General features: G+C 36.0%; 1 protein-coding gene across 5 annotated transcripts in view; it reads right to left on the bottom strand.

Annotated features, from left to right (window-relative positions):
- Window positions 1-16,717, bottom strand: part of Phkb (phosphorylase kinase regulatory subunit beta) — a 173,321-nt gene that overhangs the window by 113,297 nt on the left and 43,307 nt on the right. For all 5 annotated transcript variants that reach the window (XM_051195043.1, XM_051195042.1, XM_051195046.1 and 2 more), the window contains 2 exons: window positions 12,201-12,308; window positions 8,620-8,700 (listed from right to left, as the gene is read on the bottom strand). In XM_051195043.1, coding sequence (XP_051051000.1) covers window positions 8,620-8,700; window positions 12,201-12,308 — 189 coding nt within the window. The remainder of the gene's footprint in view (window positions 1-8,619; window positions 8,701-12,200; window positions 12,309-16,717) is intronic.

Here is a 16,717-nt window from a genome sequence, read left to right as displayed (position 1 = left end):
TAGTCAGAGTAACTAAAACTGTACATCTCATCAGGCTGCTCTCATAGCAGTGGGGAGGTTTGCCTCCTGAACATAGATCCCCAAACACAGACAAGTCATTTAAGCACATGTTCAGTCATTAAATAAGCATAAATCAACAGAGCAAAACCATCAGTGGCCACAAATAACAAATAACATAGGATGCAGAGAAAAAACGGTAAGCTCATTCAGGAAAGATACACTGACCTCAGCACCAGCGCATGTGTCAGAAGAGGGCCTGATACCTTGGGATAGTTTAATACATTAGTGGAAATGGAAATGTCTACTCTTTTTCTTTATTTAAAATGCATATCCAGGCCACTGTTGAGAATTTGTCTCAATGAAACCAAAATACAAAAAGCCCTGAAAGTCACAAACAAGACGAGGCATGAAAAGTCATAGATGCCACAAATTATCAGGTTCAAGAATCAAGAAGGGGAAGCCATTAGAGGGGAGTGCAAAATGATACACAATATTCTGGATAAGTGTAAACTAAATAGTTGAGGCTGAAGAGTGGAAGAGAACTTTCCTTTTAAAGTGTGAAGTCCTCCCCACCCAAATCTAATAAAATGTGCACAATGGGTCAGCTCAGTAAAGAGGAGTTAGGGTGAGGAAAATGAACCTTAACTTATATTTGAAAGTTTGTATTCTGCATATAAACCATAAGCTGCCATAAGCTGTGTCTTAACACTTAGTAAAGGTTCAAAAAAAAAAAAAAAAAAAAAAAAAGGACATGGTTGATAAACTTATAGTTTTAAAGATTTCTTTTTATTTTATGTGTTTGGGTATTTTGCCCACATGTATGTCTCACCATGTGCATGAAACACCAGGAAGAGCAGAAGAGAAGTTCAGATCCACTGGAACAAACGTTACAGACAATTGTGAGCCACCGTGTAGGTACGAGGAAGAGAACCCAGGTCCTCTGTAAGAGCAGCAAGGGCTCTTAACCACTGAGCCATTTCTCCATCCATAAATTTACAGTCATTTTCATATGCATAAAACAAAGCAAGATAATATCTCTGCAATTTAATAAAACCTTTGAAGACCCTAAGATGTCAAGATAACTCACATGTATTAAATTCCTGAAGAAATGTAAAAGACTTGGAAAAAAACTACATAATTTCATAGTAAAATGACACCATTTCTCATTGGATATTGATGATTAAAGAACACTGTCCCACCTTTTCTTATTTTTTTTCACCTAGGGGTTTTCATATGATTTTCCCTTTGGGATTAAACAGACAAAATGTGATAATACTGACTCTTATTAAGGAACCTTCTATTTGCTGATTAGCCCATTTCAAAAGCTCAAAGGAAGATAGTAAAATGTTCATTCATCTATGTACACAAGCTATAAAACCCCTGTAATTATGATGACTAATATATGATATTCTTTCACAAAGAGGATTAAGGCATAACTTACTAAGCCACAGTTGTGTTTAATGTTCCTAAACTGCTTATGCAAACAATATTTTGCATAAATAGGTGTTAAGATAAACAACTTATTTCCTTCTGGGACTTTGAAATTAGAACATAACTAAGGAGAGGATATGTGTATGATCAGCCTCAAATAAAACTTCAGCAACAGGTCTTTAAGAAGTCACTTTGGTAGATAACCTCCACACGCTTTCACGGTAGATGCTAGAGGAAGCAACCATGCCCTGCACGACTACAGAAGACAGATGCAAGCTTGTGTGCCAATTTCTGTAGTTCTTCTTCCACACACCCATTCCTCTTCCCAGTCTCCCTTTGATGGGAGATGCCATTCTATATATCTGTTGAGAAACTGGTTAATGAATAAAGTACTGTTGGCCAATAGGAAAGGAAGATAGGAGGGACTAGGAGACAAGGAGGAAAGAGGAAGTAGTGAGGAGGAGTCAAGATGGAGGTCTGGAGAGAGCCGATCTGCCTCTCCCCGGTAAGATAAGACCACGTGGAAATACACAGAAATGGGTTAATAATTAAGGCAGAGCTAGCTGATAAGAAACTAGTACCTGGCCAACAGAATTATATCAAATACAGAGTCTCTGTGCATTAATTGGGGCTGGCGTGGTGGCAGGACCAGACCGGCGGCAGGCAGAAAAACCTTACTCCTTACATCCCTTCTATTTCATCACTGTAAATCACAGCTTCTACATTACTTTGGTCATTTGTAACACAAAAAAGTAACTCCTTATCTGACTGAGTTTTATAAATATTCAGTAAGTCTAGAGTATGAAAAAATTTGAACAGTGACAGCTGCCAGAGGAAAGGATTCAGATATGTATAGGGGTAAGGATCATCTTCTGATGCAAAGGGCTTAGAAAGCTTCAGAAAGACCAAATTAGCTGACCTATATAATTATACCTAGCAAAACTGTCCATGGTAAAAACAAACTAAAGCAACTCATAGATTATTATACCTAGCAAAATTGTCCATGATAAAAACACACTAAAGCAACTCTTAAATATAAATCAATTCTACAAAAGATATTGAAACAAAGGTATTTATTTGGTTTGTGTATAGATATGTGCTGGCCACAGGGCATATGTGGAGGACATAAGACAACTTGTGAAAGTTAGTTCTCTCCTTCCACCATGTGGGTCCTGGGTATCAAACATGGGCCATCAGACATAGCAGCAGGCTACTGAGCCATCTCACTGACTCACTGTCTCACTGACAAAACAGACTTAAAACCAAAACTAGTCACGGGAGATAAAGAAGGCCATTTTATGACTAAGGTAACAATGAATCAAGAGCATATTGTAATTCTAAATGTATACCCATTGAGCATAGATGAACTCAGTTTTATAAAGCAAACACTAAAAGATCTAAACCACAGGTAATCTACTACACCATTATATTAGGCAACTTCAGTACCCTATACTCACCAATAGAAAGGCCATTCAGACAAAATTTAAAGAGAATTATTACAATTAAATGACACTATAAATCCAAAGGACCTAAGAGACATCTAAAAATATTTCACTCAACATTAGAGAATACATATTTTTACTCAACAGAATATGGAAATTTCTCCAAAACAGGTCATACAATAACACACACATCAAGCCTTCACAAATATAGGGGAGCTTAAATTACATCTTGTATTCTGTCTAAATATAACGGAATTTATAGCACTTCTCAACAAGAGAAACTGCAGAAAGTATACAAACTCACGGAGATTGAACCACACACTATAAGTGTTAAAAATGAGTCACTAAAAAAGCCAAGAATGATATAGAAAGCATTGCTACAGATGAATGAAAATGAAAATACAACAACATACCAAATCTAAGGGATACAATGAAATAGCACTAAATGTCAGAAAAAAATCACATCGAAAGTCAGACAGAACTAAAACAAATAATGTAATGATCTTCTTTAAGGTTTTGGAAAAATGCGAGCCAATCAACCATAAAAGTGCAGACAAAGAAAAATAATTAACAGCAGGGAAAAATGAATGAAATAGACAAACAAAACTTCAAAGAATCAATGAAATGAAGCATTGGTGCTTGAAAAGATTAATAAACTCATAGACAAATTAAACAATGGAAAAAGAAGATCCAAATCAATAAAATAAAGATAAAATGGTGATATTACTAGAAATAATATTGACATTTAAAAATGTCATAACTTAAAAACTTGTATTTCATTAAACTGGAAATCAAAAACAAATGGATGAATGTTTGATATCTACAACAACCAAAAGATGAAACAATTTAAAAATCTATAACCAACAACAAAACTGAAGTAATAAAAAGTGTCATAGCCCTCCCCCACCAAGGAAAGGAAAAACCCACCCAGGACTAGATAGATTCATTGTAGAACTAACACAAACACTATTTAAATTATTCCACAAAATAGAGAAGGTAGGATTTACTTCAAACTCTTTTACACAAAGCCAATATCAAGACAAAAGACAAACACAATGAAAATAAAATTACAGACATATTTCCCTAATGAATATTGATGCAAAAATTCTTAATAAAATATTTAGAAACCAAATTTAAAATCATATAAAAAATCATTTATCAAAACCAAGTTGGCATCATTTCACAGGCTTGGTTCAACATAGCCAATAAATAAATGAAAGTTACCATATAAATGAGTTCATTTATTACAGAATCACCTCCATAAACACAGAAAAGGCCATTTACAAAACTCAACACTCCTTCATGATTTAAAAAAAAAACAAAAAGTAATGAAAGGTCAGGGGTGGATAACGGGTATTTCAACCTAATAAAGGCTTTACATTACAAACCTATAACTAACATCACACTAAGTGGAGAAAAACTCAAGGCATTTTTCCTAAGACAAAGAACATAAAGGTGTCTACTCTTCAGTATATTCAGTGTAGTGACAGAAAGCTTAACAAGAACAAAAAGCAAGAGAAGGGGAGAAGGAGATGCAAATAAGAAAAGAAGTCAGTCTTTACTTATTTGCATAATACCTCATATAAGGAACATTAAAGGCGCAACTAAAAATTCTTAGAACTGACAAGCACTTTCAGCAAAGGGTTAGTTATAAATTAACAAAACAACAGTAGCTTGATCAATGACAAACATATTGAAAAAGAAATCAAACATTTACATTTATAATAGCTTAAAATTGAGTAAATAAGCCATTGAACCTTAGAACAAACCCAACCAAGGAACTGAACAATCTCTACAATGAAAACTATTAAAATAGTGATAAAAGAAATTGAAGAAGACACTGATAAATGGAAATAACACCTTTGATCGTGAATTAGGATTAATATTGTAAAAACTACAATCACACCAGAAGCAACCTGTATATGCAATACAATCACACTCATGTTGCATGACTGTGTCATGTGTTAATAAAGAGACTCTAAATAGCCAAAGCAATCTAGATAGCCAAAATATCCTTGGGGGTGGGGAGTTACCATAGCTTACTTACAGAACCACAGTAATAAAGGCAAAATGGAAATGTCACAAAACAGACACATGAACACTAGAAGATCTGAATTTTAAAAATATACATATTGGAGAAAATACAGCCTCTTCAACAAATGACACTGGGAAACCATATATGTACATATGGAAGAATGAAATTGGACCCTCACCATTCAACTTTGAATGGATTGAGGACCTCAACATATGACCCAATAACCTGAAATTGCTAGAGGAAACAAGTCAGCATTTGCATATGGATAAGAAACAACAAAGACTTATAGCAAAGGAGATCACTGATTGAGTAAAAAGGCAGTCCACGAAATGGTAGAAAATCTTTTTCCAATCCACTTCTGACAGAGTGTTAGCATTTAGAATATAGAAGAAACTCAAAATATGAAATATCAAGAAAAAAACACAATTAAAAAGTAGACTGGAATTAAGCACATTTATTTAAAAACAAACAAACAATCAAAAAACAAAAAATGAATAGGTAGGAAACATTCCTAAAGGTGTTTAGCCACTTTGATGCTTAGCCATCAAAGCCACTGCAGTATTCTGCCTCACCTCAGTCTAAGTGGGTATCATCAAGAATACAGAACAAATAATCATGTAGCAGTGAGGAAGGGTCTCCCTTTTAGACTGTTGGTGAAGTTGTAAGCTAGTGAGTCCACACTGAAAATAAATCTCAAGATTTCTTACAAAAAGAAATCAGATGTTAAATGGCTATTCGACTCAGCTATACCACTCCTAGTTACACAGGAAAACAAGTCCTTATTCTACTACGCCATTTGTATAACCATGTTCAATATGCCCTATTCACAATAGCTAAGACTGATTAATGGATAATAAAAATGTGGTACACATGCACAATGAAATTCTATATGGCTATAAAGAAAAATGAACTTATATAATTTCAGATAAATGGAACCAATTTGAAAAAAAAAAAAAAAAAGCCAGGTACTACACATGCACTCTCTCATATGCAGATACTGGGCTCTTTAGTTCTGTGTTTCTGATGTGGATGCCTGGGGAAGCAAGACAGTTAGGAAGAAATCTGTGGAGTCAACAGATCATAGGTAATATCAAAGTAGAGACAGTAATATTGGGAATGGAAAGGTTAAACAGGGAATGGGTTAGGAAGATGGGGGAATAAAGATATGGGGAAGGGGGTTAACCAAAATGAAGTAATACTTAAAAAATATGGAAACCTAGTATTTCCTTAACCAATTTTAAAATTATGAAAATACATCATGGAGAGATACCTTGCATTACTAGTTAATCTGGTCCTAGAAGCAGTGAGACATTAAGCAAACCACAGAAAATGGTGTGGGATACCTTCATAGGTCAGGGAGGCCCCAGAGGTTCCCAATAAAATACAGCCCTTGCTTTTCTGTTGCCTGCCAGACCTATATAAGACCCTATTATTGGTGACACCATATAACCTTAGTTGCAAGACACAGAGAAATCAAACTAGAATTGAAGAAAATCTCCTCCCTGATAGCTAACTATCAAAGTGTTGGGAGGTATTACTATGAAGACTTCCAGGGTAGAAAAGACATCAAGGGTCTAACCCAGAAGTAAACTCTATGAACTATAATATCAGCCTACCAGGCTTGACATATCCTGGTATGGGGGTAACCAATTGGTCTTTTAAATTAAATTTCAGCGCTGGCCCACATGGAAGGGAAACCATGCCTGGTACTATAATCCTAATTGAAAATCCAGTTCTCAGACAGTCATAGGTATGCCCCAGTTTTTTATTTATCTTTAGATAAATAGAAACATTTAGCCTCTCTTTGCAGTGAATGGTGGTTAATTAAAAAAAAAAAAAACTTATGGCTGCTAAAGATACTGAGAATAAGCTGGGTGGTGGTGACACATGCCTTTAATCCCAGCACTTGAGAGACAGAGGCAGGCTGATCTCTGTGAGTCGGAGACCAGCCTGGTCTACCAGAGAATAAGTGACAAATAAGGGCTCATTTATAAACAAGCCATTCATATATCCCTCTGCTCACAGGTAGGGAACAAAGTGGAAGAGGCAAGGGAAAGAATTCAAGAGGTAAAAGATAGGAAACTGGTAGAGAAATCCCATCCCCTTGACACAGCACAGCCAAAGTAATCAATGATGAAGCGCTTCAGTTTCTTGTGTCAGACCCAAACAAGAGCGGCCATCTCAACAGTCAGTCATGGTTGGGAGGTACTTATGGGACCTTGTCCCTTCATGTTGAACCACTGGCTTCAGAAAGACTGCAAGGAGAGCCATCATCTCTGGTCACAGAGATGGCACTAGTCACAGCCAGAATCACACAGAGAGAAAGCTGGGAATGTGGGAAGAGTTTACTAGGGAAAGGCAGGAGCAGGGCAAGGAAGGAAATCAGAGAACAGACTGAGAGTGCATCTCTGTGTCAACAGGTGTGCCAGTGTGTTTACTCTCAAATAGATGTCTTTCAGAGTGAAGTGTCACAGCTCTGAAACATAAATGCTTCACAGTTTTCCTAATGAGCATATGAACAACATTTTTGATTTGGGGAAAAATTGAAGCACTAAGGCCCTAGAAGTAAAAGTAATAAGATATGATGAAATGTTTATTTGTTGTTTGACCTTTAAAGGGATGAGTTGTAAAAGGGAACGTGGGAAAGAAATACTGAGAAAATCTGTAACAGTGATTTTACTTTCATTGTTACTAGAACTTTCTGCAGTCAAAGTCTTCTGAATAGTCCCTGAGGTTCTGCTGCCTGTTTTATATTATACTTGCTTTTAAATGGCACGTTTTCATTGTAGAAAAATGTATGAACTTGAGATCAGTATATCAAGCCAAATACAACAGACTCAGAAGATGAACATCACATAATTTCTCTCATATGTTGTGATGGTTGGTTTTTTTGTCAGGCTGACACACAAACTAGAGTTATCTGAAAGGAAGACTCTTAATTGAAAAAGTGCCTCCATTTTTTCTAGCTGTGACACATTTTCTTAATTAGTGGTTGATGAGGGAGGGTCCAGCCCATCATGCATGGAGTCATCCCTGGGCTGGTGGTCCTGGTTTCTATTATAAAACAGGCTGAGCAAGCCATATGGAGCAAGCCAGTAAGTAGCACCCTCCATGGTCTCTGCATCAGCTCTTGCCTCCAGGTTCCTGTCCTATTCCTATTAGAATTCCTATTCTGACTTCCTTTGATGATGAACAGTTCTATGGACATGTAGGCCAAATAAACCCTTTCCTCCCCAACTTGTTTTGTGGTCATGCTGTTTTGTTACAGCAATAGTTAATACTAAGAAAAATATGGAAGCTCTGTGTGTGTGTTTGCACACACATGATGCATAAAAGTAACAGATGGACTAAGAAGAGGGATGAAGTGTAAAGGAAGAGAGAAAGGAAATAGAAACTAATAGGAAGAAAGAGGAAGCAGGGAGAAGGGATAAGTGTTAAGGTAATATGAGTCAAATACTATATATATATATATATATATATATATATATATATATATATGTTATAATGGAACCCATTATTTCATACACTAAAAAATTAACACAAAAGTAACTTTAGTAAAAATTGATTTTAGATTTAATCCAAAATCTAATATCTAACTAAATGAATTTCCAAAATGTATTTATGATCAAACTAAAAGTAAAGTTTAAAGAAAGGAAAACCCAGATATCCTTTACTTCAAGTTCAATAACAGAAAATTTGGGGAAATCATACCTCATCCGTGTTATAGATTATCTGGAGACCTGAAGAAATCATTTCCACCAGGTAAAGGAGAAAAAGTGATACTGCATTTATCTGGAAACAAACAGCAACAGTTAAAGGTTATAGAAAAGAATGAAAATATTATATGAAATTAAATATACATGTTGCAATTTTCACCAATAGTGCCAGATAAAAATAAATTATTCCCTATCACTAAATAAAAGATTTGAACACAATATAGAACAAGAAAACCAACATTTTATATGAAGTGCTAAAATTTCAAATTCATGGTGCTGGTTAACACATGACTGGGTCTGAGAAGGCTATACAGAGAATTCTTAGCATGGTTTCTGTAACATTTATTTTCTTTCAATTTTAAAATACTAAGTCTAAAATACTTCTTTTTGGAATGGTTTTGCTACAGAGGAACTAATATAATGCCATCCATTTGTTGAAAAACCTATTTGGGAAACAAGACATCACACCTCCACCAATACACTATAAACAATGAGGAGTGCATCTTGAAAGCAGTCTCATTAGAAAACAGAATTTATGAAAACAAAGGAATGTGTTACCTTTAATCACTGGTATGCTATATAATTTAAAACTACTTATGAAAAAGTGTTAAGAATACATGAAGCTATTAGTATATTAAATGCATGCTTTATTTGATCTAAACAAAAAACAATGCTTTCTAATTTAACCATAAAAGATTCATAGTAGAATATATGAAGCAGGAAAGTGCAATCTCCAATATGGACACATCTTGAGTGATGATTAATTTTCAATGTCAACTTGACTAGATACAAGAACACTGTCTCTGGATGTGGAACAAAAAGGCAGAGGAAGTGCAAATTCTTGCTTACTTTTGCCAGAGCTAGGATACTCTTCTTCTGGCTTCAATGTTAAACTCAGTTTCTTAAGTTTGGGGTTCTAGAGCTCACACACCATACATCATTTCCCAGCTTTTGGTCCTTTAGCCTCTAACTGAGAACCACACTTTCAGACTTGGAATGAACTTTACCACTTGCATCCTTCACATTCCTTCTGTAGACTGTTGTAGGACTTAGCATCAATAATCACATGAACTGACAAGCGTGGGCTCATGCCAGTAATTCCACCATTTGGAAGACACAGTGAGTTGTAGCCAGTGTGAATAACAGTAAGACCTCACTTCTCAAAAGAAATTAACAAAAATTCATAGAAGCCATTTCCCCAAATTTTCCCAATGGATGGTAATACAAGACTGATCTCAAGTCCATATAAAGTCTATCCTTCTTCCCCTCCCTCCCTCTTGGTTCATTAATTCTGGAGCGCATTTGGGAATGTATCTTGAATCAAACAAAAGTTTCTCCAACATCCTATCTTACATGATTGCATTTAAATTTGGAATATGAAGAATAAGCATAAAGTAAACTACAGGTTGCTTAGGGCACTTCAGGGAAAATGGAGAGTAGCTGATTTTGCTTAGAGTTTGAGCGTAAAGAAATGTCCTAAATTTGCATGTGGTAATTGTTGTACAACTTAGAATATACTAAAAACACAGAAGGGTACACCTCCAATAGATAAACTATATGGCATACAAATTATATCTCAATAAAATTGTTATTACATGAATAAAATTTAAGCAAAATTATGTCAGGATAATGTGAACCTGAGTTAAAAAGTGAAAGTAAGATGTAGTTTGTGTTTCTTTTGCTTTAATTTTTTATTCATTTATTTATTACATTGCAATCTCAGTTCCCTCTCCCTCCTGTCCTCCAGCTTCCCCTATCCCCCTGCCTGCCATCTGCTCCTCGGAGAGGATAGCTAGCTGGCACATGGGTATAATTGAGCAGGAAGAATAACATAGCAGGTTAGCTACTGTTGACAAAAAAAAAAAAAAAAGAGTATTTGAAAATAACTGTTAAATACTTTGCATGTCTGCCCCACTATGAAATTTTAAATGTCTGAGATAATAGATATGCCAATTGTCTTGATCTAATCATTGTATCTGTTTATAAAAATTATATACAGTATCCCATGAATATAGTAAGTGCTTACCAATTAAAAATATTTTTCATTATACATATTCTCCCAAAGAATTAAAATGGCAAATGTGAACAACAACAACAATAAAAACTTTAATTACACTTTTTGAGAGGACTACTCTTTTTTGATATAAGCTCTTTGAGACTTTTAAAGACTTTTTATAAATTTAATAATCCTAAGGTTTTAAACTTTACTACATTTTAGCTGTTTGTCTACATGCATGAACACATACCACAATTCATGAGTGGAGGTCAGATCTCCAGACTTGGTTCTCTCCCAGGTCATCAGGTTGGGTGGTAGGTACCTTTACATACTGAGCCATCTTACTAACCCAAAGTTTATTTGTTTAAAGAAAAGTTAATGTTACACATTTTATATTTTGGTTTTAATAATATATAACAGTTTACAAATAATACATGTAACTGCATCACCATTAAAAACAAACAAACACAAAGTCTCTGCTACAGAAAAATGGGGTTATGTGTAGCATTTTCTGTGTTTAGAGACAGAACACTAAAATTTTAAATACTTCTAAATTTACCAATAAACTTTCGTTTCTAAAGGTAGGTTTCTTCTAAGTAGAAATAATAATACAAGCTACTCAACTGACTCATTAATTCAATAAAATATTTACAACAGGTGGGGGAAACTATAAAAACCAGAGACTTCAGCTGGAGAGAGAGAGTTCAGCTGGTAAAGTGCTTGCCATAAAATGAGGACAAAATGATCTCCAGAACCCATGCTGATGTGGTGGCACCCTCTTGTACGCCTAGTGCTAACAGAACCCTAGGGCCCATTAGCTGGCTGACCCAGCCTAATCAGGGAGCACTAAAGCAATGACAGACCCTATCTCAAGTTGGATGGTGCCCAAGCAAGTTGTCCCTGGCCTCTATTTGCACTCATGTACTATATATAGATGTATGTACATGCACACATGTAAGTGTGTGTGTCCAGACAAGTATACCTGCACATAAGAAAAACTCTTATTTTTAGTAAGGAAAATGTGATTAATAAGTACCTTATTACAAAATAACAAAATACATAAGTAAACAAAAAGAAAATCTATTGAGGAAAAAATATTTATATTTTTATTTTATATTTATATTTAACACAACACAAAACTGATAGGTCTCAAAAAATATTAGTGATATTCCCATAGAAATGTTTAGTCTTAGTGAAGGTTGATATACTAAAAATGATCTGTGGCCCAACAAAAACTTTTGAATAATTGTTATACGCCTGTCGATGCCTTTTATTTCCAAGTGTATGAATTCTTTTAAATATATAAAAAAAGCTTCACTTACTGAAGGAAGAGTAGGTATCCACCTTCTAAAGAAAAATAATCCATCTGACCACTTCATGAATATGGTCTATGGTAACATTCCATGCAACAGTTCCTTCAGCCTTGTCGGTTACCAGTGAACTTTCTTTCCCATTTCAGGATTCACTTACACTACTGTTTTAAAGTTACAAAATTTACTTTAAAAAGTATAAGCAGCCTCAAAATTGCCATGATATGCAGTGTAAATGGCAGCAAAGTAAATCTTTAATTTTTCTTTTACCTGAAGATGGCCATACTCTTCATAGGTGAGCAACTCATCTCCTGTGTGCACATTGAAGATTGAATGAAGACATGTTGTGGGCCGTGGGTCTTGCTTAAACTGCTGAACCTACAATCAAATATAAAACATGAATGATGGCCATTCACATACTCATCTAAAATTGAGAATGTTAGTTATTTTCAAGCAATTTTTCTTATAAAGAGAGCTAAAGCTTATGGGCTGGGGAATGGACAAAATAGAAATATCACCCTTTCTAAGAAAATGTGATAAAGTTCATAATAACTAACTTATCCGAGTGAACATAATTGTCAAGTGATAGTTGACAGCATTGAATTTGAATGAAGTAGGGAGCATGTGAGCATGGCAGAATTGATAGAATGCTTTGCATATTACTTGAGCTTTTAAATATTTCATTTACTGAGTATATGAATACATTGTGTGTGTGTGTGTGTGTGTGTGTGTGTGTGTGTGTGTGTGTGTGTGTGTGTGTGTGTTAGGAAAAGACTACCAATCACATATGCAATCAGCCAGAGAGTTTATTCCAGCATGCAGGGGTCCGCTGAAATGGCGACCTGAGAGAAACTCACAGGCTTCTTTAACCACTGAGCAGGGATGAATTTGGGTGAGGAGGGCTTTAAGGATACTTATGGATTGTTACAGGATTGGTTGCTGCTTTTAGTGGTTTGGGACTTTCTAGCAGCAAGGTGGGGAAAGCTATCTTTAGCTAGCATAAGGTGACAGACTCTTTCTGATTTGTTGCCTCTGTGCTGTGATTCCCCCCAACCAAAAAAAAAAAAGTGCTCATTCAGTGAAGGTGACTTGAAAGTGAGACCTAGTTCCTGACTGGGATATGAGGAGCCTGTCATGGCTCTCTAAATTTGAATGTAATTGCCCCCCATAAGATCATAGGGAGTGGTACTATTAGGAGATATAGCTTTGTTGGAGTAGGTACGGACTTGGAGGAAGTATGTCATAGTGGAGGTGGACTTTGAGGTCTCATATATGCTTAGGCCATACCCAGTATCTTAGACAACTTCTGTTGCCTGTGGGTCAATATGTAAAAACTCTCAGCTCCTCTAGCACTACATCTATCTGTGTGCAACCTTGCTTTCCACCATGATGATAATGGACTAGACCTCTGAACTATACACAAGCCACACAAATTAAATGTTTTCTTTTATAAGAGTTGCTGTGGCCATAGTGTCTCTTTACAGCAGTAAAAACCCTGACTAAGACAGTGTGTATACATGTGCCACACATGTTATGGAAGGTTAGAAGACAACTTGTGGGAGTGAGTTCTCTCCTTCCATCATGTGGGGCCTGAGGATTGTAGATCAGTCATCACTTGATGGCAAGCACCTTTACCTGATGAGCTGAGCTACCTTGCTAGGCAATCTTATTTGATTTGAGTAAAATACATGTTTCTTATGTAAAATAAGGTCCCGGTGATGGTACTCAACTATACAGTTACCTGGAAATGCTTAACATGACATGTGAATGGGAAAATACTTCACACTATATTATAATGCAGTTAAGTATCCAAATTTCAGATCTGATTGCTTTCTCTAAGGATAACACATTTTAATTATGGTACAGCAAACACATTTTCATTTCTCAACCAGACATAATTACGAAGGTAACAATTCTGTGAGGATACACAACACATTTTTATTTACTAATTACATAACATTTGTTTTTCTTTTTTCCACAGTTGTCTGTCTCTTGCTATGTTGGCCAATCTCAAATAACAAGTTGAGGGGATCTATCCCTTTCCCTTGAGTACCTGGGACTATGGGCCAATGCCCCTTTCTTAATTATTGTAGATTAGAAAGTACAAATACTAAAAACAATATAAGAGATAACTACAAAGACAGAAACATCCTTCCCCTTTTAGGGCCTGCTCAATTGGACTTGAACAACATTTACTGATGCCAATGTTCATTTCATAAACTGTTAAAATGAACTACTGACCCCAAGGAAAACTCACAGGAACTCAAACTCACAGTGAAGTCAGATGTGGGTAACTGGGAGGCCCACTACTTTCTAGAGGTCTCTGAAGTCAGAGGCAGTTTTAGAGTACTACTGAGCCTCCAACTTCTGGAAGCTACACTGAGTCCAGCTAGTTTCTGGTAGGAGACTGAATTAAACAGCAGAATGATATATATCTCAAAAGAAATTATGACTTGGTGTCTACTACTTTGGTAGTAGAAATAATTTGAATAAAGAAAGATTCTCTACTCACTCTCTTGTATGACTCTAGAAGTTAACTTCTCCAAAATGGTACCCACTTTTTACAAATGACTAATCAAACTACAATTAATTTAAATTGCATAGACTTATAGAGTCAGTTAAGAAATCTACATGCCAAGAAGTAGCATGTAAATTTCTGGCCAGCAAAGTAGTCAAAATCCCAACATGCAGACAAATTGGACTCAAAGGTTTACAAAAATAAGCAGGGGAGAAAGGTAGGAGAAGAGATGGCTAAGCCGCTAAGAGCACTGGCTTCAATCCCCATCACACATCTGGCTTACAACCATCTGTAACTCCAACCCCAGGCATCCAATACTCTCTTCTAGCCTCTAAGAGCACTAGGCAAACACCTGGTACATAAACATAAAATAAATAAATAAATACTTTTTAAAGTAGAAGGCATGAAGTAGGGATGAACATGTTGGGATGGATATGACCAGAACATACTACTTATATGTTCAAAATTGTCAAAGAATAAAAAATAGTCTATGAAAAAACAACAGAATGAGGAGATAATTTGGGATGCATATTTTCCATTTATAGAGTAACTGAGGGACTCAGAGAAGGTAGATATTCTGTTTCCATATAAAAACATAAGCAATAGCCTGGAACTGCACAAGCAAAAGTCACTCTTTCTTACTGCCATGATTATTATCTCAAAGAAATGAACATTATTCTAGACTCCTAATCAAAAATATGGCCTACTGTCCTAGTTTGCTACATTCCTGACCCTGAGGAAATACTTCCCCCAAGGAGACTAGTCTCATATTAATCATAGCCGAGTTTTCAGCCTCAGCAGCAAGCATCTATTGGCCTAGTAAAGCATGCCATGTTTCACTTTCACAAACTCTTAACTCACATATACCAAAGGAACAGCCCCAGTAGAGTCTTCAAAAAACTTTCAAACTTCCCTGGGATCTCACCAGCCAAGTATCCACAGCCTGAATTTCTCTCAATACTTTTATCTTCCAGCCCCTCAAAGAACAGCCTATTAAACTCCAAGCACTCGATGGCTTTCCCAGCCAAATGCTCCTGGCACTTTCACACTGCTCTCCCAAATGGTCAGGTCCATCACATCAATAATCCCGCTTTTTGGTACCTAATTTCTTCCTAGTTTGCTCTTCTATTACTGTGATAAAACACTGACTGGGTTTCAGCTTATGGGTTACAATCCATCATTGAAAGAAATCAGGACAGGGACTCAAACAGGAAATGAGGAAAAAATGTAGCAGAGACCATGAAGGAAGTACTGCTTACCAGCTAGCTTTCCACAACTTGCCCAAGGGTGACACTGCCCACAGTAGGTTGGGCCCTACCATATTAATCATTAAACATAGGCCAACCTGATGGAGGTGATTCCCTCCTTCCAAGTGATACCACCTGTGTCAAGCTGACAACAGCTAACAGCACACCATTGAACAGGGATCTAACAGGATGAGGTTTTGTCAGGTTAATGAAGTCACTGCTGCTACTGACAAGATGGTGCTTGTCATTTGTCTTCAAGACTTGTAAGAACCCAGCAGGAGGCTTTATTTCTAACTACTCTGTCAAGAGAAAACTAACTGCTAAATGATTAAAGATGCTCACATGGGGAGTTATATAATAGCTTTGAATTTCAGAGCTGCTAAAAGACAAGTAATTTAAGATTTCAAAAAAAAAATCAAATTCTGTAAGCTTTGAAAATTAATGAGATATGCTATATGTCAACTTCAAACAAAATGCACTCTTGAAAACAGTCAAGAAACAAAATACATTAATTAGTATTTTATAGGCCACCTAGCATTTGTCAAGTAAAGATCAAGGAAACGATTGAAGCACATTTTCTAAACTATATCAGAATTTATTTTACTTGTATTTTACATTTTTCCTGAAAACTTTTCCCACTGTGAGTAAACAGTTTATTTAAGATAGTTAGTTTGTCATCCATTCTTAATTTATAGCTGTAAAACACACATTTAGGGAAAATAAACATCCCATCTTTATCAGTGTTCTGGAAGAACAAATTTTACAAAATCTCAGTGATTTCTCACTGGTTAGAAACTCAACAGTGTTTTAAATGAAATTATGCACGAGGTACAACCTCCACAAGGACAGTCAAAAAGAGCTGTCCCAGCTGGGTTTCTATGCTGAGATCAAACACCAGGACAAAAACCCAGTTGGGGAGGAGAGGGTTCATTCCATTTACACTTCCACACCACAGTCAAAGGGAAGTCAAGGCAGGGACCTAGAGGCAGGAGCTAACTCAGAGGCCATTGAGGATGCTGCTT

Source organism: Phodopus roborovskii, unplaced genomic scaffold, assembly GCF_943737965.1.
Source record: "Phodopus roborovskii unplaced genomic scaffold, PHOROB, whole genome shotgun sequence".
NCBI classification, from domain to species: Eukaryota; Metazoa; Chordata; class Mammalia; order Rodentia; family Cricetidae; genus Phodopus; species Phodopus roborovskii.
The sequence above is the reverse complement of the archived record's forward strand: the minus strand, read 5'-3'. Positions and strand labels throughout refer to the sequence as shown.